The 24,732-nt window shown below is 48.9% G+C and overlaps 1 protein-coding gene across 7 annotated transcripts in view; it reads left to right on the top strand.

Moving 5' to 3' along the window:
* NSD1 (nuclear receptor binding SET domain protein 1) overlaps positions 1-24,732 on the top strand; it is a 1,209,044-nt gene that overhangs the window by 719,349 nt on the left and 464,963 nt on the right. For all 7 annotated transcript variants that reach the window (XM_078652779.1, XM_078652777.1, XM_078652781.1 and 4 more), the window contains one exon: positions 1,318-1,461. In XM_078652779.1, the coding sequence (XP_078508905.1) occupies positions 1,318-1,461 (144 nt within the window). The remainder of the gene's footprint in view (positions 1-1,317; positions 1,462-24,732) is intronic.

Here is a 24,732-nt window from a genome sequence, read left to right as displayed (position 1 = left end):
ACTGCAACAGGAGCGGGTAAAAAAAAAACAAAGCCTAAAGACACCCCTGCACCTGACGTCCCGCGGCCTTGGGTGACCCAACTGATGGTGTCCCAGCATCCCCAGGCATCCTAAATTACCTCTCTAACCGATGGTCACCTCTAGAAGATCTTTGTCCCCGAACCTGCAGTGTTTATTGCAATTGGAGAATCCCCCTGGAAATCAACAAGGCACCTGACGCCACAACAGCTCCCTGCACCCGGCCACCCCTATGCTGCTGTGGGTGCACCTTGTGCGCTATATCGGACCACCTCTTGGCCCTGAGCCTAACACCTGGAGCTTTGCTCCCACAATCTTGCGGCCTGCTCCCGAGCTGCCACCAACTGGAGGCCCCCTGTTCCCCATTGGATAACGTTGGGCCTCAACCCTCTCCACTTGGCCGCCCTAGTGCCGCAGAGGGTGCTTTAAGAGTGCATTCTCGACCCTGGTAAACCCTGGTTCTAACCCCAGATACCCCACTTTCACAACCAAGTACTTACCTGTAAACCAATAGCTCAATTTTTCCTCCCTTAGGATTGCATTCACTGCTTTTCTTTGAAAATTATTTCAAGTGTGGAGTTGGTTTGTATGGAACGCTAAGAAACTGTAAATATACAAAAACTACTTAATTTTTCACTAGGCATTGTCCCAGTGTGATATCTAGGCATATCACACGGAGTAGAAAAAAGTAATCCATAAAGATATCTGTAAAGTAATCACAAGTAATCTAACAGTAATTTCAACTGTATTCTAAGTATTGACAAACCTGTAACAAAGTCCTTTTCATTCAGCTTGTTTGCATGTTCAACCTGCCTTGAAAAGTACCATTTACACTTACCTGTGCCAGGCTTGCTTGGTTCTAGGAAATAAATATAACTAATATTTTTATACACACAAATTGGTCTGAGTTCAGTCTTCAAGTGTGTGACTTCATTTCTTTCCTGAGTGTGTACAATAAATGCTTAACATTACACTCTGATAAAGCTTTACTCCTCACCCACACTACCACAAATAGAGAGTATATTATCTACTTTTACCTCTGCCTACCTTTGGGCTTCCACTGGACTCTGTGCACACTATACCTTACTTTGCTATAGTATATACAGAGCCAGCTTCCTACACCATTTTCTTGCCCTGTTCATGAGCTGTGTTTTATAGCAAGAGTGTTTGTCAGGTTGCAGAATGCGGGCAAATATTATATAGTAGTGAGCAAGAATAGTGTTGATACAGTAAGCAAGAACAGTGTTGATACAGGTAAAGCAGAGCACCCAAAATAACATATTTCTGTTTATGTTAAAGGGGGATATGTCTATGAATGAAAATACCACAAGCCCCAAGGAGCCCTCCGATGAAGGGATTGAGCTGGATAATGAAATGCCGCCTTCAAGAAAAATCAACCCTGAAAAAGGAGGAGGAGCAGCCATGAAGGAGAATGTTTGTCAGGTAGAGCATCCTGGTCTATTATTCTTATAGATATTGGAATCTAGGGCAAACTTATAATTTCTGTTTCTAAGCGTTTGTATCTTAGATCATCTTATAGTATTATGATAATGCATGACTTAGCCTACATTATTTTTCGATTGTTTTCTAGGCATTGTCTCCAAGAATTTCTGTGCAATTCCATAAATAAATCGCTGCTTATGCTCCAAGAAAACAGTGCCTTTCAAATGCTTAAAAAGACTTTGGTGGCTGAAGAAAAGTGCTACTTTATTTGGGGGTGGGGGATGGAGAGGAATTTTGGCCAGATGTGCAAGCTCACCCTGGGGATCTCCTAAATATTTCGTTGTAGTGGGGTGTTAAGAAAGGTAAGATGCCCAGAGTGTCAAGGGCTGTTGTCGACGCTCAGCAGATTGCAGACTTAACCCCTTCCACGCTAAGCGCCCCGCGGGAGGGAGGGGCCACGAGCTGCGCCACGGTGCTCGTGACAAGCCCGGCTCGTCATGATGCACAGTGAAGCTGTGCTCATGACGAGCTGAGCTCATCACGACTCCGCCCACTCCCGTAGAATGCCCGCACAGGCGGGGAATTAGCCCCGCGTGGGCCGTCCCCGGCCGTTAGGACGAGCTCAGCGCGTCATGAGCACAGCTCCACTGTGCCTCATGACGAGTTGAGCTCGTCATAAGCACGCAAGGGGTTAATGGAGGCAATCCTATACATTTTCAGTGTGATACTGGTCCCCATTGGAGTGCCTTAAAGCTTTAATGAGTCACATGGTTACTGATTAGGATTTCTGCCGTCTGGTCCTCACTGAAGCCATCTGTCCCTTTGGGATCTGTTCCTGGGCTCCTGCTGATTCTGATAGTCTTTTCCACTGGCTCGAAGATCTACACTTGTTCCTGACACACTAATGCCGATAGACCACCTGTGCCGACACCCATGTCATATTGCAATCCGACCTGTGCCTGAGCCCATCTTGTGACACAATACAAGGTTACACAAGTGCAACTAGTTGCCATTCAGACTGATTGCAACCCAATGCTTCTGCAATGACTCTGTTAACAACAATAGCATTCTCTTTTTGGCTCTGACTCTGTGTAGCATCCAGGTAGGGTCCCTTTAAATACTGATAATGAAGAGTAGGGAGATTGTCTGCTCCCTCCTCATTATACTGGAGTTGTATTATTCCTAGACCTACAAAATGCCAGTTGGTTTGACACATACTGTGAAACTGAGCTTCACTCACCACATTGACCACCAGTGGGAGAAAGTGCTTTGTTTGCTCAGATGGTTAGGAGGGCGACTGATATGCTAGGATGGCAGTTACCTTTGTCAAAGCAAAGTCAAATGTTCTCGGAGTGATTCATCAGCCATTTCCTATGATCTATACTTTTTTGTTGACTTCTAATTAAGCCTTAAACAGCACTATAATCTCCACATAGTCAAAACCCTGTTCTTGCCCACTAGCTAGCAGGCGAAGAGCCTTATATCATCGTAGACCTGTGCCTGGTAACCCAGGTTTTTTGACTGAACATACCACACCAGAGAGCCTCATTGTGTAGACTTTCCTCTATCGCTGCGCACCCTTTTTTATGACCAATCCCCGGACTTGGAGTCAAAACAGATTGACATGTTTGGCAAAAGGATGTTTTCATCTAGGAGTTTTGCCTTGAGGTCCTTAAATGCCATAATCCTGCTGGATAGATAGTCACATACTCTCGAGACAGAAGATCTCGACTTCTTTCTGTCACAAACATTACAAGATGCAGTACAGTTTGTGATTAATGCTGGTATGGATTCTACAGATTGCATTGGTAGGGCTCTTGGGCCAATCGTCTTAAAGGGTCATTCATGTAAGAAGTCTAGTGGATTTTCAGGCACATCCTTAATAAATAGACCCATTGATGGGTCAAAGCTTTAGTCGAAAAAGGCAGTCCGTTGGGCCTATGCGCGCCATTAGGCTCTAGGGCTAATGGTAAGAACTCCATTCAAAAAATGCCCCCTGTGTGGTGCCAAATTCCGACTTACTGATCTCCACGAGGTCTGTAACCTTTGCCTCTCTCCAGAACAGAAGGACAAAGTATGTCCGGCCTGCCCTTCATTCCGATCGAAGAAAACCATACATGATCGCCGGGCTTGACGTCACGTAATGTCTCGATCCACTACCTCGGTGCCGGATGACATCTTCGATGCAGGCCCGATGCTCCAGAGGAACAAGAACCGGACAATGAAGACATCAGCGCCTCAGAGGCCGACAAATCAGAGGCCGAAGATCAGACGGTTATTCCAGGTCAACAAACTGTGAGTACCGACATCGACACGCCTACCCCTTCTCAAAAACATAAGGCTCCGGTAACACCTTCGCCTTCCGACTCAGGTCGACACCGTGACAAAACTTCAGACGCTCCTCCCTCGGGCTTGGCTCCGAAGTCCAAAGACAAGCCTTTAGGTAACTCGGGACTGAGCCAGCCACGCATCGGTACCGAACAACCATCCCCGGTATCGAAACCCAAACATTCGGCACCGAAACACCATCGGGATAAACCCTCGGAGCCGAAACTAGACCACAAATCTTCAGAGCCGAAAAAGAGCAAATCTTCGGAACCAAAAAAAGACAATCCTCTGAGCCGAAAAAAGACCTTAAATCCTCAGAGCCGAAAAAGTCCTCGGACTCCACAACTCCTCCAAAGCAAAAGGACACCAAGACCCCTCCTAAAGCTTAGGAATTAAAAACAAAACAACCAAAATCATTGGTGCCGGACAAGGATACTGGAGTAAAAGACCTATTTCAACCAGATCCAGTGAATCCTAAACAAGAAACCCTTCATATTGACCCTAAAACTGGTCATATCAAGACAATTCTATTTAAAACGAGACCTTTAGACTCCCCAGAAGAACCCAAGGTACCCTTAAAGAAGAGGGACATGGGAACTTTTCTAGCCAGACCCTTCTCTCCTCCAAATATCCCCACAGCACCACTTTTTCCAGCACACGCTCCAATACTTCCATATTCACCTACACCACAAGAGGATGATGATGATGATGATGATGATCACCTTGGGGGTGGGGATGAAAACCCACAGGAGGATAATGATTGACACCACTGTCCCACCACCTGATCTGTGGGAGGATTATGATAATCCACCAGATGTTCCAGATCGCCCCAATCCAGACTCCTACTCATCTAGGCCACCCCCCCCCCCCCCCCAGATGACAACATAGGTTTTGCACTTCTCATAAATAGAGCTGCACAATATCATGGGGTAGAATTACACTCAGACCCACAGGAGGAAGTTTTTTTCTTAGAGACTTTCACACAGTCACAAAAATCAACAAGCATTCTACCTATGTTAAAAGGTATCAGCAAACAGGCACCTGACGTTTTTAAAGATCCTATCAGGGCTAGAGTTCTCAACCCCAGAATCGAGAAAAAATATAAACAAGATCCCAACGATCCATCTTATATTAAAGCACAGTTCCCTCTAGATTCCTTGGCTGTGTCAGATTCATGTAAATGAGCAAATTCACAAATATCAGGAGATACCCCACCTCCAGATAAGGAGTCTAAATTACTAGACGCATCTGGCAAACGCATTGCCTCACAAGCAGGCAATCACTGGAGCATTGCCAATACCCAAGCTTTACTGGCCAGGTATGAAAGGGCTCATTATGATGAGCTTGAAAAGTTCATACAACATCTTTCCGATCAGTATAAGGCTAAGGCTAATGACCTCATACAAGACGGAAAATTAATTACAAACACTTCTATAAAGTGTGCTCTTGATGCAGCCGACACAGCGTCTCCTGCGCTTAACACAAGCGTTTTACCATGCAGACACGCATGACTACGCATATTTGGGTTTAAACAGGATGTGCAGTCCACAATTCTTTTTTTTGTTTATAAACTTTTATTAGGTAGCAGCACACACACACAGCTTCTCGCCTACAACCCTGGGGCCAGCAGCGAACCAAGACAATCACAGTACAGAGATGAAAAACAATCTACTAGAGTGCGTCGCCCAGTCTATATCCTAAGCACGCTCAATCCCCTCGCCCCGCCCCCCCCTTTCTGAGTAAGTGTAAATTGACGGATGTAGTGATGTAGCTAAACATGCGGCGGAGTGTGTGTGTCCGTCGACCCAACCTGAATCTAACTGAACTCCCGTAACTATCCCGTCCAACCCCCCCTCCCCCCCGACTGCCTGCGCGCCTAGCTCCGCCAGTACTTTATGCCTGGATCAGTGTGCCACCCTACCCAGCACTGTGCCCACTGCTTATCATCCCCACCAGATGCCTCCCCTCTCCCGCCAGACCCCCGCAGTGTGTGGATCCCGTGCACGAGTTATCTACTTGCCATGTGTCCCTCCAGCGTTCCTAAAGGTCAATGCGTCTTGTCTACTGTCCCCCTCAAGCTATTAGTCACTGTTTTACAGGTCCTCTGAGCCTTCCTCTCCGTCCCGCCTCTCCCCAGGATCCTCCTGCGCCTCCTCCGCAGTATCCTTAGTGGATCTGTAAGTCAGGTACAAGCCCCAAAAGTTCTTCGGCCTACTAACAGGGGGTTGAAGTTCGCTATAGTGTTGTGTCTGGGTGCAGCTATATAGCATATCCCTGGCCCATCTGTGTTTGGACGGAAGCGGACCTCGCATCCAGCATATAGTGCCACCACCCGCCGAGCTAGTAGCAACCCCATGTCTGCCAGGCGACGTGTCGCCAGCGGCAGAGCCTTTGTGTGTCCCAGTAACGCCAGCGCCGGGTCAGCCGGGAGCTCCAGCTCCAGTATTAATCCTAATTCCTGAAATACGTCTTCCCAGAATTTATTAACTCCCGGGCAGGACCATGCCAGATGTATGAAATCCGCCACCTGAGCATGGCAACGTTCGCACTCCGACGACCGTCTGAGTCCGTATCGATGTAGGCGTTCCGGGGTATAGTACACACGTTGCAGAAATTTAAAGTGGATAAGTCTGTGCCTGGCGTTAAGTGACACTTTTCTAGTATTTTGGCAGCAGTATCTCCACATTGAGTCGTCGATTGGCATTGCTGAGGTCCTGCTGCCGCGCCAGTCGGGCTTTCAATAACGGCTGTTCCCTACGTTGCTGTCCTAACTCGTATAGCCGCGAGATCAAGTGGCTCGGCGAGGGCGTTTTTATGACATATGTCCGTTCCGGAAGTTCGGGAGGTTCTGCCATAGTTGGACCCAGCAGCTCGCGCAGCGCAGAGCGGACCCTGTGTAGGTGAAAGCGGTGCAACAACGTCCCAGAGGGTCGGGAAGGGGCAACCTGTTCCCACGTGACCAGCGTCCCGTCTCTGAATAGATCTCCCAGTTTCAAGATGCCTAGTTGTTTAAGGGCGAGCATGACCCCTTTCTCCCGTAGCGGCGCCAGCCACACGGCCCACTCAATAGGCATCAGAGGGGAGTATAGGAGAGCACATTCCTGTCTTTTTGCCAGGGAATGCCAAGCGTGATTCGTCGATGAGATTGAATCCAGAAAGCCTACTCGACGCGTGGGTGGTTCAAACACCGTAGCTGGTGGGGGGAGGGGCTCCGTGAACAGAGTCTCGAGCACCACATGCGGAATCTTACGATCCCCATGTATCCATGTGTGTAAGTGAGTCGCCTGCGCGACCCTGTAATACAGCTCCATATCCGGGCCCCCTAGGCCACCTTGTTCGTACGGGAGCATCAGAACATGCCACTGGACCCGCGGCTGTTTACCTCCCCACGCCAGCTGTGTGAGAGTTTGCGTCAACATTTTAAAGAAGGCTCTAGAGAGAATCACCGGAATATTGTTGAAGAGGAATAAGAACCTCGGGAGGACAATCATCTTCATTAGAGCGATGCGGCCCAACAGCGACAACGGCAGTTTACACCATCTGTCCACATCTTCAGTTAGTTTATTGTAGGCAACGCCATAGTTTTCTCTAATCAAAATGTCTGGATCAGGATGTAGCTATATACCCAGGTATCTTATCGGGTCAGTAGACCATTGTAAAGGGTAGTCCATAACAAATTTACTCGTCACCGGGGTCAGAGGGAACGCCACCGATTTCTTCCAATTCACCTGTAATCCGGACAGCACGCCGAACTGAACCACTTCTCTCAGCACGGGGGAAAGGTTGAGCTCCGGGTCTCTAACATACAGGAGCGTATCATCCGCGTATGTGGAGATGCAAATCCTGTATGTAGGGAAACTAACGCCTTCATGACTGTGATATTCCCTCAGGGCACACGCTAAGGGTTCCGCCACCAGGGCGTATAATAACGGCGAAAGGGGACAGCCCTGTCTGGTGCCTCTGTAAATGCCGAAAGCTTCCGAGACTCTATCACCCAAGCGCAGCCTAGCCGTTGGTTCGTAGTACAATGGGTCTATCATTTGTAAAAAGGGCTCGCCCAACCCCATCTTCCTGAGTACTCTCGACATGTAGGGCCACTCCACCGAGTCGAATGCCTTCTCCATATCGAGGAAGACAGCCAGCGCCTTATTCTCAGGCTTCACATGCTGCATCACCCCTAGTACCGTGCGTATATTGTACGTGAGGTTCCTGGCCGGGATAAAACCGGCCTGTTCAGGGGCTACCAGTTCCGGAGCAAGTAATGCGAGACGTGTCGCTAGGACTTTGGCATATAGCTTCGCGTCGACATTTATCAGGGATAGTGGTCTGTAGGAGCCGCACTCAGTGGAGGGCTTCCCTGGTTTCAGGAGCGTTACAATGAGGGCTTCCCGCATGGAGGCGGGCATGCTACCTTCCATACATATGTCATCAAAGAGCTTGGATAGGAAGGGGAGCAACTGATCTTTGAAGGCCTTGTAAAAGCCTACAATTAATCCGTCGGCCCCAGGGGCACTACCTGACCGCATACTCTCAAGCGCCTCCGCTATTTCCTCCTGTTGAATGGGCATCATGAGGAATTCTCTCTGCGAGTTGGAGAGCTGCGGCATTTTTATATAACTCAAGTAGTCGTCAATTGCCTCCTCCATTCCCGTTGACCTAGACTTATAAAGGGTGGAGTAATATTGCCTGAATTCCTTGAGGATCTGCCCCTCCTCAGTAAGGGTCTCCCCCGCACTCGACACCAGCTCGCCTACTCTAAGCTGACGCCTCTCACTGCGGACTAATTTGGCCAGGAGAGAGCCAGGTCTATCACTTTCGCTATAGGTGCGGGCAATGGCGTACTTACCCATATGTTGCACCTCCCTGTCTGCTTCTGCGCTGTATTCCGTCACCAGTAGTTTAGTTTGCTCCAGGGCATCATCCCCAGGGTCCGCCCGCTGCCTCTCCTCTAGGCCAGCCAGCTGAGTCTCAAGATGTTGAAGTCTCTGCCTAATCGATTTCAGGACACTGGAGTGTTTGGCCATGACTATCCCGCGAATATAAACCTTGAATGCCTCCCATAACGTCTGAATGCTCTCCACTGAGCCCACATTGGTTTAAAAAAAGCCTTCGATTTCTTGAGCGAGTTCACCACGAAAGACCTCATCTAAAAGTGAGTACGGGGGAAAACGCCACGTAAAGGGTGGAATTCTATGTATCGGCGTGTCCAGCAGTAGGAGGAGAGGGGAGTGATCAGATAGGGTGCGCGGCAGTATTAGGCAATCCCTTACACTATTGGAGAGCTGTCGTGATGCTAACCAGTAATCTATTCGGGTGTGAAGTGCATGATAAGCGGAGTAGTGTGTGAAGCCCCCTCTAGAGTGGTGCCGATCTCTCCACACATCAAGGAGATCCACCTTTATTAACTCAGCACGTACCACCGAGGCGGCTGCCGATAGGGCCCGAGGGGGTCCCGCCGATCTATCAAGATTCGGATCTAGGATTAAGTTGAAATCTCCGCCCCAGAGCAAGTTATCGTGACCATGTGATTTGCACCTCCGGGCCAACTCAGTGTAGAAGTCGGGGCAATCATAATTCTGTCCATATACATTCACCACTACTAGGTCATGTCCCCTTCCGTGACACCTACATAGTACATACCGGCCCTCAGGGTCTGCCTCTAGTAATGTCAAAGTGAGTTTGGAACGTGGATTGGCCCACGTGAGTGTTCCCCGTGAGTGGGTAGTGAAGCCCGCCACCACACTATTACCCGCCAAACCTTTATGTGTCAGCATTTTGCTGTTAAGGGGCAAATGAGTCTCTTGCAGGAGAGCAAGGTCTACGTTGTGTCTGCGCAGATAACTGAGGACCTTACGTAGTTTCCTAAAGTCGTTGAGGCCCCTGACGTTCCACGTCAGTATTCGCAGGTGATCTGGAGAAGTGCCCCTCCCTGCACTGTTGGCTTCAGCCATAGGCTCGTCGTGCGATAAGTGTATTGCAGTAATGGCTAAAAAAGCTCGGGTGTCCTAGAGGGTCAATGGCGGACAGGCTGTACAGTGCACATGTGGCAGTGGCGTGCAGAACAGTGTCAAACAAGTAGACATCCAGTAGCGCAACAGCAGTCGAACAAAACAACAAGAGCAGCCCAATTGCAGTCCCCAACATTCCCCCCACCACCCACAGCAGACCCGCTCCAATTTGGCCCTTCCCACCCAGCCCTCCCCAGCAACAACTTCAACAACCCCATGTGCAAAACGCTCGGGGGGAATGGTAGCAAGGCTTCTCGTGCTCTGCGCCCAACTCTCATCTCCTGTGCCCAGCCCCCCTCCCCCCGCCCTGCACCGCCACGAGGTCATCAAAACATCAACCCATGGTCCATTGCAGAATATCTTCCCGCCTACTCGTGATGAGTGTCTCCGCCCGCCGTCTCGCCGTGTCTAACTCCGTCTGGGCCTCCTCCACCTCTGTGATCCGCCGTTCGGCCATGTCGTGCCTTTCCGAGTGCTTATCAAGGCGTTCTGCCATGCGGTCCATGCGGTAGGACATGGCGTCCATCTCGGTTCACAGCGCCGCTATGTTCGACTGTATATTCTGCTCCATGGAGCGGAGCATAGACTTAATATCCAAGTCGTCCTCTCGCGCTTCTCCCGCACTCGTCTCTTCGTCACGCGGTGCCGGGGGGCTCGGCACTGGCAGCCGCCTCTGTGAGAAGGGAAGCTTGCTCTGGGTCCTGTCCCCCTTCCCCATATCTGGAATTGTATCGTGCCCACTGCGTACAGCCGGGGTGAAAGCGCTGGTATCTAGCGGACCGTCGTGGGGCAAACTTGCAGCTTGGCGCCCAGGGGTTTCACAAGAGTCTCAGCAGGGTATTACTGGGTAAGAACACCACCTCCGCTCCCTGATATCGTGCAGAGGAAGTCCGCTTCACGGGGAAAGGTCGCGATGTGTCACACCCCACAGCAGCGTTATCTCTGTCGCGACGTGGGGATGTCGCCGATGTGCCCACGTAGGTGGTAGCTAGTGCGTGCTCAATCAGGTCGGAGAGTGGAGTGGGCCGTCGCAGTTGTCACATCCGCCTCTGCTACTCAGCCAGTACTGCCGACTCTCTCCAGCAGTTATAATGCAGGGGGAGGGGGAGGTCAAGGCCCCCCAACCTCAGTGAGCCGGTCAGCCCCCCGCTCCCAACGAAGCCTCCTCAGTCTCCCTCGTGTGCAAAGTGGTCGCTTCAAAGATGGCGCCTTCTGGCCCCCGCTTACCGGAGATCCGGGCTCCACGTTAGTCTTGTGGGTGCTCTGTGAGTGCGGGCAGCAGCCCCTGGGCACCTGGATCGGCACCCTCCCACTCGCGCCGCATCCGCAGCTGTCCGATATGGGAAAAGTGGGACCGCCGGCGGGCGGAGCTTCCTAGCAGCCGCACGTCCCTTTACGCAATCCCGGCGGCGGTGCCACCCGCGGCCGTGGTCTCTGGGCCTGCTCGCCGCTCCGGTATTCGAGTCTCTCGCTGCCGGTAGGAGCGTAGCGGGGTTCCCTCAGGCGAACCGGATCGTTACCCGAGTCTTCCGCAACAGTATGAGAGTCGGGGTGTAGTTAACTTCGGGTCAATGCAGGATTATGAAGGATTTTCGTGGCGGTGCCGGCGGAGCTCGGGAACTAAGCAGCCATTCTTCGCGCTCGCTAGCTCCGCCCCCCCCCGCAGTCCACAATTCTTAATCAACCCTTTGATCAAGAACACTTATTTGGACCCACTGTAGACACATCTTTGGAAAAAATGAAAAAGGACTCAAACTGCTAAGTCCATGGGAGATCTGCAGGCAACAACCACTAGAGGTTCTTTTCGTTGATCCTTTTATAGGAGCGCCTCTATAACTATTGGGACGAACAACACCTCATTCTCCTACAAAAACACTACTCAAACCTCTCCTGACAGAGGTTATTTCAAAGGAGGTTATAGAGGCAAGAACAACAAGGGTAGAGGCTGCGGTAATAACACCTGCACCTCTCCTACTACAAAACGGTGACTTCGCTCCACTTCCCCCCAACCATTCCACTCCAGTCGGGGGAAGACTATCAGTTCCTACCTGTCTGGAATTCCATCACCACAGACAAGTGGTTAAGACAAATTATCCAGTATGTTTACTGCCTGGAACTCACTTCAACTCCACTTTTCATACCCCCCAACAATGTCCAAGGTCCACAGAGCATCTGACACTGTTAAAACAAGAGGTTCTCTCCTTATTACAAAAGCACGCAATAGAACCGGTTCCTTTACCTCATCAAGGAACAGGAGTTTACTCCCTTTACTTTCTAATCCCAAAAAAGGACGGTACTCTCAGGCCAATACTAGACCTCCGACCGTTAAATCTGTACATGCAGTCGGACCACTTCCAGATGATCACGCTCCAACAGGTTCTCCCACTGCTCCAACAGGGCGATTTCCTTGCCACTCTAGAGCTTAAGGACGCCTACTTTCATATTCCCATTCACCACGCTCACAGAAACAATCTACGGTTTGTAGTGGACGGCCAGCATTATAATTCAAAGTCCTCCCATTCGGAGTGACTACAGCACCCCTAGTCGTCACAAAATGTCTCGCGGTAGTCTTAGCTCATTTGCGGAATCAAAACATTCACGTGTTTCCTTATCGCAACGACTGGCTCATAAAAGCCAAGTCACACGCACACTGGGTGCACAATACACACAAAACAATCCAGCTGCTCCACGATTTGGGATTCACAATAAACCTACCCAAGTCACACCTTCAACTGTCCCACCTACTTCAGTATCTAGGTGCCACAATAGATACCTCAAAATCCTTTGCATACCCCAATCCAGTCAGGATAGCCAGCATGCAAGCTCTCGTATCAAGATTTCAACCTCAACATTCCCTTCCATCTTGAGTGTTCATGCAACTAATAGGGATGATGGCCTCTTGCATCCTCATTGTTCCTTATGCAAGACTTCGGATGCGTCCCTTACAAGAATGTTTAGCACATCAGTGGAACCAAGCTCGAGGTCCGTTAACCGATCTGGTATTGGTGGACAGCCGCACGCATCACTCTCTGCAGTGGTGGAACACACAAAACCTAGCCAGAGGGCGGCCGTTCATAGACCCGGTTCCACAGATAGTGCTAATCACAGACGCATCGCTCACCGGCTGGAGAGCTCATCTCCAAAACCAAACTGTAAAGGGTATATGGACCCATCCAGCAGAAACAACTCCACATAAATAACCTGGAGTTACTGGCAATCTTGTCTGGAAAAGGTAAGGGGCCCCCTGTTATATTGGATAGTACCCAAACAAGGAAAACAACTATATTGGAAAGGAAGGTCTAGCACTGGGCAAAGGTGCTACTTATATCTATGTGCTGCAGTTATATCACAGGTACCCATTACAAAAAATATTTTTCTTTCTTTCCATTCATGAATTATTCACCATATAAATATGACCACTCTAGGAGATAGGCAAAAATAACATCATTTTTTACAGTACAAAAATAGAGAAATTCATACAACACTGCAATGAAATGTTAATTTGAAATGTTGGAAGAGAAACACTGGTGTCAAGCAACAATTATCACCAACGCGTTTTGGTGTTGAACCTTCCTCAGGGTGATTCTACCAGTGGCATACTAAAAATGGAAAAAGAAGCAGAATAAACATGTGTCTATGATATAAATGCAGGAGCACTAATTATAAATTACAAGTCACAAACACGTATATCTCCCACCAGCCACAATAAGCAGGTTTCAGCAAACACAGGACCCGACAGTCTGGCCATCACAGTGCACTACCACCACTATACGATAAACATTCACTCAATTAAAAAACATACTTTATGTGTATTGGTATACTCTAAATTTGTTCTAAAAGGGACTATTAAGTTTTAGTATATATTTCCTCCACCTTGTATCTTAAGGTAAAGGTACCTTCTAACATAATCCTATGCGAGGTATTGTCTCTAATCTGTAGAGTATATTATCAGTTTATTCTGAGGGGCCAATATATGGCAAGACTAGGCTTGCAGATAGCAGGAAACCATATAGATGTTTTGCACTTACCAGAGAAATGTAAAATTTGTAATTGTTTCTCTTGTGTTGTGCTTGCAGATTCAGAAACCCTACGAGTTGTGTGGTCAAACAGAATATCTAAAAACAACAAACAATAATAACAGTAAAAACTATTCTATCAAGCGTGCTAGCTCATAAATTTGGTGCACTCTCAAAGGCTCATATTCTCAATATATGCTTACCCCAAAACCTGTTTTGAATGGATAATGCGCTGGTCGCGTGTTCCTTATATGTTCTGGTATAGTTCTTACATTTTCCAACTGCAAAATCATGATGGAATTGTATGAGCTAAATATTTATACTACAAGAGTGGACTGTGCTGAATCTGGATTGCGGAGACAGAAGAGTCGTACCTATCAGAATGGTATACGTCCAAGGTATCTAAAAAAGTGAGGACCAATATTTTGCTGAGATGAGGACGGATGCTGGCTCTTCTATTAAGATTGCACGCGATGCTGCTGCAAAGCGTGACCTGTTGGAGATAAGGGAGAGATAAACAACCTCTATCTTACCAATAGTAAACACTTGCATAAGCTAATATGGCGGCAAGGTTCAAACTAGTTCTTACCTCTTGGCTTTATTTTAGGTATATTAAGTTCTAAAACATGATGTTTACAGCTAAAGCGCAAGTACTGCAAAGGTTCAAAGCTGTTAGCTGCCGGCAGGAGCCCAGAGTCACCAGGTCCGGTTAACAAAGGAGGGCCGGGAGAGCAGGGTAGGAGGGCAAAAGTCTGCGCCTTTTCAGCAAACTAGCATTGCCGCTGGCAACAGACCCCGGCTTCTTAACTCCCAGGCTGCGCTTCTAAACACACTCCTCAAAAGTCACGTCCTCACCTTTGGAACCCATTTGGAAATTACTGCTCTTAAACGGACACAAGTTGCGTAAATAATAACGTGTACAGAACTCACTTCCGCTACTAACACGCCCATCCTCATTCCCTTGAAGTTTGGCTTGATAGAATCTTAATGTTGGAATTCGTAAAGTCTGTACTGATCCTGCAAAGTATTCTTTGATTCGGCCCCTTGGTAGACTAAATTGGCCAGCCTAACTTGTTTTGGGCGTTTTATTAACCCTCCTTTTGATGAGGCTGCAGTGTGTCAGTCGCGCAAGCCCAGCAGGCAGGATAAACAGCCTGACAAAAGCAAAGGGGCATGGATGGTCACCTCACGCTTGACAGCGGCAATAGGTATCTTTAACCCAGCACACTGCGCAGTGCGCACCAAATAGCAAAGAAAGAAGAAAATAAAACAAACCTGACGCAGACGTATTCCCAAAACAGCAGACAAAAAATGTTTGTTTTTAACTCTGCATCTTTGTTTTCCTGGAAGTGGAAACGTTTCCAAGGCAATAAAAAATGAAATGTCCAGACCTCCTCGTGTAAAAAGTGTTTTGAAGGTTCTGTCGGGTCTGCTTCTCATATATCGGATTTCATGTTTTCTCCATAGGCTGTGGATGCTGCTCAAGTGTTGAGGAGTAGACTTAGATGACAGAGGGAACTATTTCTAACGGCAGCCAGTAAGACAACACACTGGGTTAATGTACCTGCTGCATTTGCATACACATTTAACATGCAGATGAAAGATTTCTGGCTCAATACACTACTTAAACTGACGAGACAGGTAAATAATCTGAAAGTGGCAGTTTCCATCAACAATTAAAGGACCATATCCAACTCTGCCTTTTATAAACTAAACATTTGTCGTGCATTTATGCACATGGCTACTGGAAAGTATGCATTGTTACAAGGCACATTGTGTGCCAGTAATATTTCGATATTTTGTTATTTTAGCACACATTATAGGGTCTGGGCAAACGTTTCACCTCATTAGTGCCAATTCCACACTGGTTCACAAAAATAGAAGTACCTTTTGAGTCATGAGATGGAATCAGCTTTTGCTATTGAAATCAGCAAACTCTGAAGCAGACGTTGGACTTTGAGGCAATAGTAAGTAAATGTGTAATCATCTGGAATCAGAGCAGCCTTAGAATCGCATAATTCCACTGGCCAAACCTATATATCTCATGTTAAACTCTCCTCCGAGGCAGCATAGTACATTTTAAAATTCAATCGATTGTAATGAATTGCAAGTAAACTTGTTGGCACCAAATTCCCATCCTAATAAAACAGTTCATGTTGTTAAGTCTAGGTCGTGAATACCAAGTAGGGAATATTGTTATCATAGCCATAATATTGAAGACAAAAAATATGAAGAGGTAAGTATGTAACATAAGTATTTGTAAGTGCGTGTTCACCCTTCGGATTCTTAATGCTGAATAACATGTTTATTGTAACCTAACTCAATGGTACTCATTTTATCAACCTCAGATGGATGAAGGGACCTGCCAGGATTTGAACCTGTGACCACGAGGTCAAACACAGGCACCTGCAGTGGACGCATTAGTCCATTGAGCCACCAGACCCGGCATGTATAGATTTTCTATACCCATCTTCACATCAGTGGAATAAACTACTCTCTTTAGACATTTGAAAATAATTTACAGATAACTGCTTCAAATACCAGGCAACATAGCCAAGTGATACTTAAAGGCTTCTTTAAGAGCAGTTATTGTGTAACTATGGCCTACACATCTGATAGAGACTACTAGCCGCAGATTTCTTAACATAGAATTATCCCCAGGCGTGAGACTGGATCCGGAAAACTTTATGCCACTGCAGCCCTGCGCACCGGGGGGGGTGGGGGTGGGGGGGGTGTACCACGCAACTCCGCCCTGACGTCAACAAGCGTGACAGCGCACGTGACGTCTGCGAGGCCACACAAGCCCCACCCCACGCGCCAACCTCAGTTTCTCCCTTTTCCGCGTACAAAGCGGATCCGGATTGTGTTCCTGCCTGTTTTCAGGCCTTATTTTGCGTTGGAGGAACAGTGTGCGAATGCCTTCCGGCTTAAAGACATGTACTTCTTGTGCGCGTCAGATGTCTATGACGGACCCTCCCCCTATCTGTATGTGGTGTTTGAGCGAGCACCATGACTCTACAGACTGCGACACTTGTCAGCACCTCAAACCGAAGTCCTGACGGGAGCGCCGGATGAAATTGCTGTCGGCCCGCTTGTCCAGGTCGGTCTCGTCACAGCGTCCGTCCCCTACCTCGGAAGCCCGAAGCCACTGATTCCGACTTCGGCATCGCCCTTCGCCGCAGCCACAAGGGCATCGCTCGCCCGCTGATAGGACCTGCAGCTTGTCTCTGAGGCCTTGTCCTCATTCTGCGGAGGGCGCGGGTTCCCCTCAGGACGTGCGCCCTCGCCAGCTGCCACCCTACTTGCTGTTTCCTGGTGTCGGGGCGACTATGGCCCAAATGAAAGCCTACGCTTTGGCTCTGCAGGCTTCTTTGTCCCCCCTCCTCTCCCTGAGATGTCCGCGGATCCCTTGCCTTGCGCGATGCCTTCCGCGGAGTCGCCGGCGGCTTCGACCCCGGGGCCGACTTGTTCAGCTTCAGGTTCTGGGGGTGTGGTGTCATCGAGGTGCGGCCCTGTGGGGTTCCCCTCTTAGACACACGGCGTCCCTGCCTCGCTACAAATCCCTGCGGGGTTCCCTGTGGCGTCGCTGGAGATCGCCAGGACTACGGGCTCGCCCCCGAGTCACCCTCGGTCCTTTGGGCAGACGGCTGCCTTACCAGAGGCCGGGCCGGCACCAACGGCTTTCCTCCCACGGCCCTGGCGGTGCCACGGGTGGAAGCCAGGGCCTGAGGCACCTTCCTGAGTCCCACTGGGTCCTCTACGCAGGCGGCTGCCTCATGCGAGGTCGAGCCGGCGCCTTTTCGGCACCTTTCCTTAGCCGGTCCTGCCCCATTCTCCTAGGGAGCATGTGGCGGTGGAGGTCGACTCTGGGTCTCAGGGGGCCTCTTCGGCGCTCATCGAGGACACCGGTGCCTGTGTCAGACTCCAAGGCGCCGTCCCGGCGTTGGGTCGTCTACTAGGCTCCAGATGTCCCTTCTTCTCCGGAGGTTTGTCATCTCCTCTTCAACGGAGACTGAACGCCGAGTCGTTGCTTTTTCCTCAGCGTCTTCTAGGGAGGGCTCTTCGCCATCTCCGCGGCCTCCACCCTCGGACCCTCTCTTCCGCAACTCGCGGTTGGTTGCCCCGCAGACTTCTCCGGAGATTCCTCAGGTCTCCCACTCATCCACGGATCGCCCATCCTACAGGGGCTGGGCGTTCCTTCCTCCAGCTGGACTCTGAGATGGGCGGCTGAGTTTGCTGCCTTAGCCTATTGAGGAATTGCTCTCTCCCCTGCGTCGTCCTACAGAGGCGAGTGCTGCCTTTGTCCGAGCCATTTCCACGGCTGCTGGAATTTTACAGATGGGCAACCCGGTCACTGCATTTCCTACGGACCATTTGTTGGAAGTCCTTCACCAGGGCTGTGGTGGAGGGGAGCTGCTTCTTCCTTTTGAGGCTCCACAATTCTCTTATGGGGACCTGGGGGCGCCCTGCCACGGGAGATCCGGTGCCTTAGCCACTCCTCCACCACCACCGTCCTGCTCCGCATGATCCAGTCTGCCTTTCCTTCCACCCCTCTACCCAGGGCCCTCTTCTGCGGACTGCCTTTCCTTCTTTGCCTTCAGTGTTACTCCCTCCGTCACGGGAGGCCGAGGCAGGTAGCTGATAGTTTAACTGCCTGGTAGTTGAATGTAAGTATCTTATCCATCCAGATTCCCAGGCTCTTGATTGAGTCTTTTGGCTTCGGGGGCGGGACCCAGTGAGGTTGGCCATATGGAGTCAATGGTTCTTTGCGGGGCGTTACCTAGCATCATTAACTCCGCCTTGTCTCCATTTAGCTTCAGATATGACTGAGACATCCAGGCTAAGACTGCTTCCATGCAGCCCCTTAAATCACTCGGCTGGGTTAGAGGGTGATTCAGTGTCACCACCAGCTGGGTGTTGTCAGCGTATGACACGATTTGCACACCAAAGGGGCGGACGATCTCAGCAAGGGGGCTCATGTATATGTTAAACAGTGTGGGGCTCAGGGAGGAGCCCTGAGGTACCCCACAACTGAGTGGCTTGCTGGGCGACTTGACGTTACCCTCACAGACTCGGAAGGAGCGGTCTGGCAGAAAGGATTGAAGCCAGGCAATTGCTCTGGTGGTTATTCATAGATCTGAAATCCTATGTAGGAGGATGTTGTGATTTACGGTATCAAAGGCGGCACTGAGGTCCAGTAAAATAATGGCCGCAATGCCGCCCTGGTCCGCAATCATCCTAGCTCCCTCTGTCACAGCAAGAAGCGCGGTTTCTGTTCTACAGACTGGGCGAAACCCAGTCTGTGAAACATCCAGTAAGTTTTTAGTTTCCAGGAATTCTGTGAGGATATTGTTAACGTATTTCTCCGCTTTTTTACTTATCCTGCGCAGCAGAGAAATCGGACGATAGTTCCCTGGGTTCTTCTGATCTAAATTGGCTTTTTTCAGGACGGCTCTCACCGTTGCCTGTTTCCAGCTCGGTGGTACGATGCCTGAGGATAAGGAGGTGTTAATCAGGTCTAAAATAGTAGGCAAAATGGAGGAGGTGACTGTCCGCAGGAACTGAGCTGGAGCTGGGTCACTGGGAGATCCAGACTTCACCTGGGTCATAATGGTTTCAAGAGTGATAGGATCCAGTATCGGGAAAGTCTCTAAGGAGACAGATGGGGACAAGCCTTTATCCTTGTGGCCCGCTTGGGTAATAGGGACAGGGGCATGAGAGAAGGATGAGTAGATCGTGGCTATTTTGCTGTGAAAATATTCGGCCTGCTTGTTGCAGCGGGTTTGAGCGCTGTGGGGATCTGGTGGTTTATCTGGTAGTTTTAGCAGGGTTTTCGCAATTTGATAAATCTCCTTAGGTTTTGACGCTGCTGCGTTTATTTTGTTTTCAAAGAAGGTAGACTGGGCATTTTTAGGTTTCGCCTGTCGAAAGCTGCGCAAGCAAAAACTAATGTTAGAACAGTATGGGGGACTTAAACCCGCCCCTTCTTCCATTGGCTAGCTCGATAAATGGAGGCTAGCCATTGGAAGACATCGTTGTCAATCACTTTTTCCCGGTCAGAACGCGAATCGTGGGCGTTTCTGACTCTTTTTTTAAGTCCCGCCCCTTGTTGCCATGTGTCCCGGGCCGCACTGTGATTGGCTGCCGGCCCAGGACACCCCCGTGACATCATTCCCCGGGCTGCGCTGTGATTCGCTGCCGGCCCGGGACACCCCCGTGACGTCATTTCCCGGGCCGCGCTGTGATTGGCTGCCGGCCCGGGACCTGACTTGTTTTTTCGTTTTAGGGACGTGCTTATTTCCTTCCCCATTATCCCCTGTTTTGACTTACACAACTTTTTTTTTTTTTTTTTTTTAACTAGGTAAACGGTTCTTCAAAAGCTGCACATGGTGTGAAATAACACACTTTAAAAGTAATCAATCAAAATTCAGTACTCCCCACACCCATCAATAGAATTTGAAGTGCAAATCCTCCTGTGGTGGACTCTGGAAAATGCACGGCTCATCAGCCAATTAAACACTGCGCATGGTGACGTCGTCCTCCAGCTCAGTCTCTCTTTCATGAAAAGGTTAAAAGTACAGGCAAGTGTCCTTTTTTGTGTTCAACACATTTTTCCCAAGTGAAGCATGTCATCTCTGATTCCTGTGGTGACATACCTTTTACACATGAGGGCTGCATTCATTGCTGCCTAAAAGGAGCCCACAACGTAGCAGTAAAATCCATCTATAGGTTAGCAAGGGACTGTTGCATCTAACCAAAAACCATGCAAACAAAAAAGAAAGGCTGTTTCCTTTGGTGCAAGTTTGCTTCGGGTTTTTACGGAGGTAATAATGCCTTGTAAAATACAACCCTGCTATACAAGTGGGTATCACGAGGGCCTTGCTAGAGGCGGCACACGGGTAATTTGGTGGTGGACGGAGGAGCCTGAGACCAAGTTACTGTGCAGCAGACTGCAAATGCTAACTGGCTACTGCAGCGGTGATTTCATCTTCCCTGCAGCAAGGTGCAACTAATATCTGCACATTATAATGCCTCTCACTTTCCCTCAGCCCGCTTCCTTACGCAGATCAAGTTATGTAAAGTGCGACCCCAGTCACTTGATATGTGTCATGAAAATCTGTCAATACGGTGACAAAGCACAGTTCAGGTGATAAGTGGAAAACTGGACATCCTGGGCAGGCTGTGGCATACTCCTCTTCCTCATGGCAAAGGTCTCATTGTTTCCTTGTTGGTAATATTTTCTGTGCATCTTAAATAAACATGAATATATATTATATAAAAAATTCTTTTGTTATTCATCATCAAAGTTCAGACTGAGGAGAAAGTTGGCAGCCAAGTTCTCATTCTTCTGACATGCGAAATATGCCTGGATGACCAAGCCCTCTGGGAAGCCCAACGCCTTCAGCCTCTCTATTGCTTCCTTCTCTTGTGGTGTGACTTACACAACTTTCGAGCCCCCCGATATTCGCGTAAACTGTCGGCCTGGCACACTTGCTGTTTTTGTCTAGCAGCGGCTTCGTCGTGTTTCTGCGCAGCAGAAAACACCCCAGGTGATGGCATAAATATGTGTCTCTTTAAGAAGACGCAAAGGGGGGCGGGTACGAGGGGTGCGCATTCTCTGGTCAGGTACTTGAAAGTGTGCGCAGACAACAGAATATTGACTTCACTCCTATTATATGTGAAGGCTAATTGCGCCACAGGTCACACAGAGCGTCGGAAGCCTCGGGGTGGAGCATTAGGGTGATCCCAACCCTCGGTTGTCAGAGGGAGATGGTACATGGGTCGCCCTGCTCTCCAGGAGCCTGGAAATGGTGAAGAGGGAGCGAGATTTTAAGGCATCTGAATGTCGGCAGCGCCAACTCAGCATTTCATTCTTCAAAGCGGAATACATTGAATAATTGTAATAGCGGTAATTTGTAGCACCTAGCAACGTCAAAGGGCTACGCAAAAACCATTGCTATTATTACAAATATACAATGTCTACTTGAACGTTTTCTGCTCTATTTTCTTGTTACAGCAGTCTGCTATTCTGGTATCATGGGGGATTTATTTTAGAGGTCATGTATGTATCTGACGGTGCCTGCCTTATCGTGACGTGAGGCAGTTCTAGATCTTTTGTTTCGTTAATTAGACTGTCCGTTTTTTAGTCACACCAATCAGCTCTAGGTCGGGTATTTCATTAAAAGACAATGTGCAATCGGCTAATGTCGGGCGGTTCTCGTCCGTGTGTTTTATTATTTGAAATACTCTACTTTAGGTTAATGTCCGGTAGTTATATTCTTACATTTTCTCGCCATGGCCCAGCCAGTAAGTCCACTTGGATCCGCAGACATGAAGCTGAAATCGCCACTGGGAAAATGTTCTCTTGGCCAGTTTGGCTTGAATGTCACAGTCGGTTTCATTTTTTTCCCCATGAAATGGTCCATAGTTTAATGTTTACCATGTATGCACTAATTAAGAATCAATCGGTGTAGGGAAGAAAGTCCTCCCAAAGCATTGTTACATAGCTGCCTCAAAATACTGAAGAGATTTACAACAAACCACAAAAAAGGGCCTTTTCGCTGTAAAATTCAGTCTCCAAGCCAAGGTGAGTGGAAATCAGTTCAGCAGTTATTGGTGCGGTACAGAGAAAAGACTTCCAGGGGCCTGAGAACTGAACATGCGGGTTCCAAATCACCACACATAGCTTTTGTCATGTCGTGGCATGAAAATGTTGTGCACATTCGTGAAACACTGTGTCGTTTGGCCACAGATGGCCTTATATGTGAAAATTTCAGAGAGAGAAATCCGAATTACAGGGTGAAAGCCCCTTAATGGAAGTTCACCTAATTGCATCTTGTGCAAAGTGCAGGGGAATGAAGTAGCCACATATCTTTATACTTAAACGGGCAACTCCAGTTTCCGGTGGAGGCCCGTTAATAGGGGTGTTTGGGATCCACCCTCCCAGGCTATACATGCTACAAAATACTGCTGTGGCTCAAACGGACTCTGATATGCCACATTATTTACTGCATAGCATGAATTTGTATTTTATGGCTGCCTGCCCTGACACCTAGCACTACGCCAAACCAGGGTGGGTCTGGTGGCTTAGTGGACTAATACGTCCACTGTACGGGCCTGTGTTCGACCTCATGGTCAAAGGTTCAAATCCCAGTGGGCCCACTCAACTTTTCATCCTTCTGAGGTTGATAAAATGAGTACCGGTGAGTTGGGTAACAATACATATCTGTTACCCAACACCTAGATACCCTTCTGGGTGAACGTGCTTGACATGAGGTGTGGCGCAGTGGCCAGGGCAACTGAAACCGGACGCTGGGGCTCACGGTTCGATCCCCGGCACCGGCGGCAGGTCAGCCCAGCACCATGTAACTCTGTGCAATAGCTTGCTTAATCTTCCCCACGGCCCCCAGCGCTGGGATGCCTCCGGGTAGCTGTGTGCTTTACAAATGCTGGATTTACATTTACATGTATGGGGGTCGAGCAGGGCACGGTCATATGCAGCCTTCTGACCCCTCCTGAAGCACTGATTGCCCAGAGCTCACTATTTTAATCCAGCTTCAGTCTTGGGTGGCGTGTGCAGCTCTGACCTGAGGCAGAACGTGATGCAAGAATCCATTCCTTGCCTTTAACTCCAAGTTTTGCCACCTTGTTGCAGGTAGGGCGCAGTTCCCAAACTCAGTGAGCCCACCCAGCCAGTGAGCAAGTTGGAAAAGATAAAGTTAGGGTAAGAACCCCCCACCCCGTCCTTCGTTTGGCCATGATTTCCGTACCTCACTGAGCATCAGAGCTTTCCTACCTCTTCTTTCCTATATATTTGCAGACCGTATGAGTCTGAATGTACAGGATGGATCAGTCATCACGATGATTTTTTCTTACTTTGTGATCCAAAAGAACATAGTTTACAATCACAATGATGGAGCGCCTCATGAACAACTAGGGACATTCCATCATATCAAATTAGCATTCATTTGATTTCAACAATACACAACACATTTGTGCAAAGGAATCTAAAGTGACAATAACCCATCACCATTGTGGAAGGGTTTTAAGGGCAAGAAATGCCCACAGAATAATATTTTGCAGCAGATAAATACAACAGTTTTTGTATGATAAAGTTTAGTGTCCACCAGTCCATCGGTTTGGATTTCAAGTGAGAGTATTGCGTCATGTAGATCTTCAGAGGATGTAGTATCTTTCCCACTACCGTAAAAAACGTAAACGTGGTTACTTATATAGCGCACGTATCACCCCCGCAAAGGGGTCTCACGGCGCTTGCTTAGGGAACCCGTCCTGGTATTCCCCTGTGAGATAACCCCGGCAGGGTATCCACAAGGTGAAAGCCAGGCATCCCGCCGCGAGGGGCCGTAGTGGAGATTAAGCAAGCTATTGCCCAGAGTCGCAGAGTGTGAACCCGTGAGTCGAGTAGGCACCGGGGCGAGAATTATCGAGTCCGTGGAATTTTTAGCCCAAGACCCGCCGAGGCGGGGAATTGAACCCTGGTCCAGGACCGATCTCAGCTTCCGGGTCTGCTGCCTCTAACCCCTGAGCCACACTTCTCCACTATATATATGACCAATAGTCAATAGTATGTGTGAGCACTTGTAAATTCGATAGAGTTTGTCTGTCCTTTAAAATGTCCGTTTTTTCTCGGTGGGGGGGTAGGGCAGTTCGATTGAAACCTTATTTACTAGGGGTTCTCCACAGGATAGGGGTCTGGTGAAAATGGTTCTGCTGGGTAATACTACTTAGAGTTTAGACTGGCAAGCGTCTCAGGAGGTTTGGGAGGGACTATAGGAGGTTGATATCTTGAAAAACACTGCATATCGCCAGGACATGTGTACTGGTTGTGATGGTCTCCATGTCAGTCTGCTGGCTCAAGGGAAGGGATCTTTCTTAGTGTGAGTGTTCGTGGCATGATG

This window comes from Lissotriton helveticus, chromosome 7, assembly GCF_964261635.1.
Source record: "Lissotriton helveticus chromosome 7, aLisHel1.1, whole genome shotgun sequence".
Taxonomy (NCBI): Eukaryota; Metazoa; Chordata; class Amphibia; order Caudata; family Salamandridae; genus Lissotriton; species Lissotriton helveticus.
This window is presented reverse-complemented; position numbering and strand designations above follow the sequence as displayed.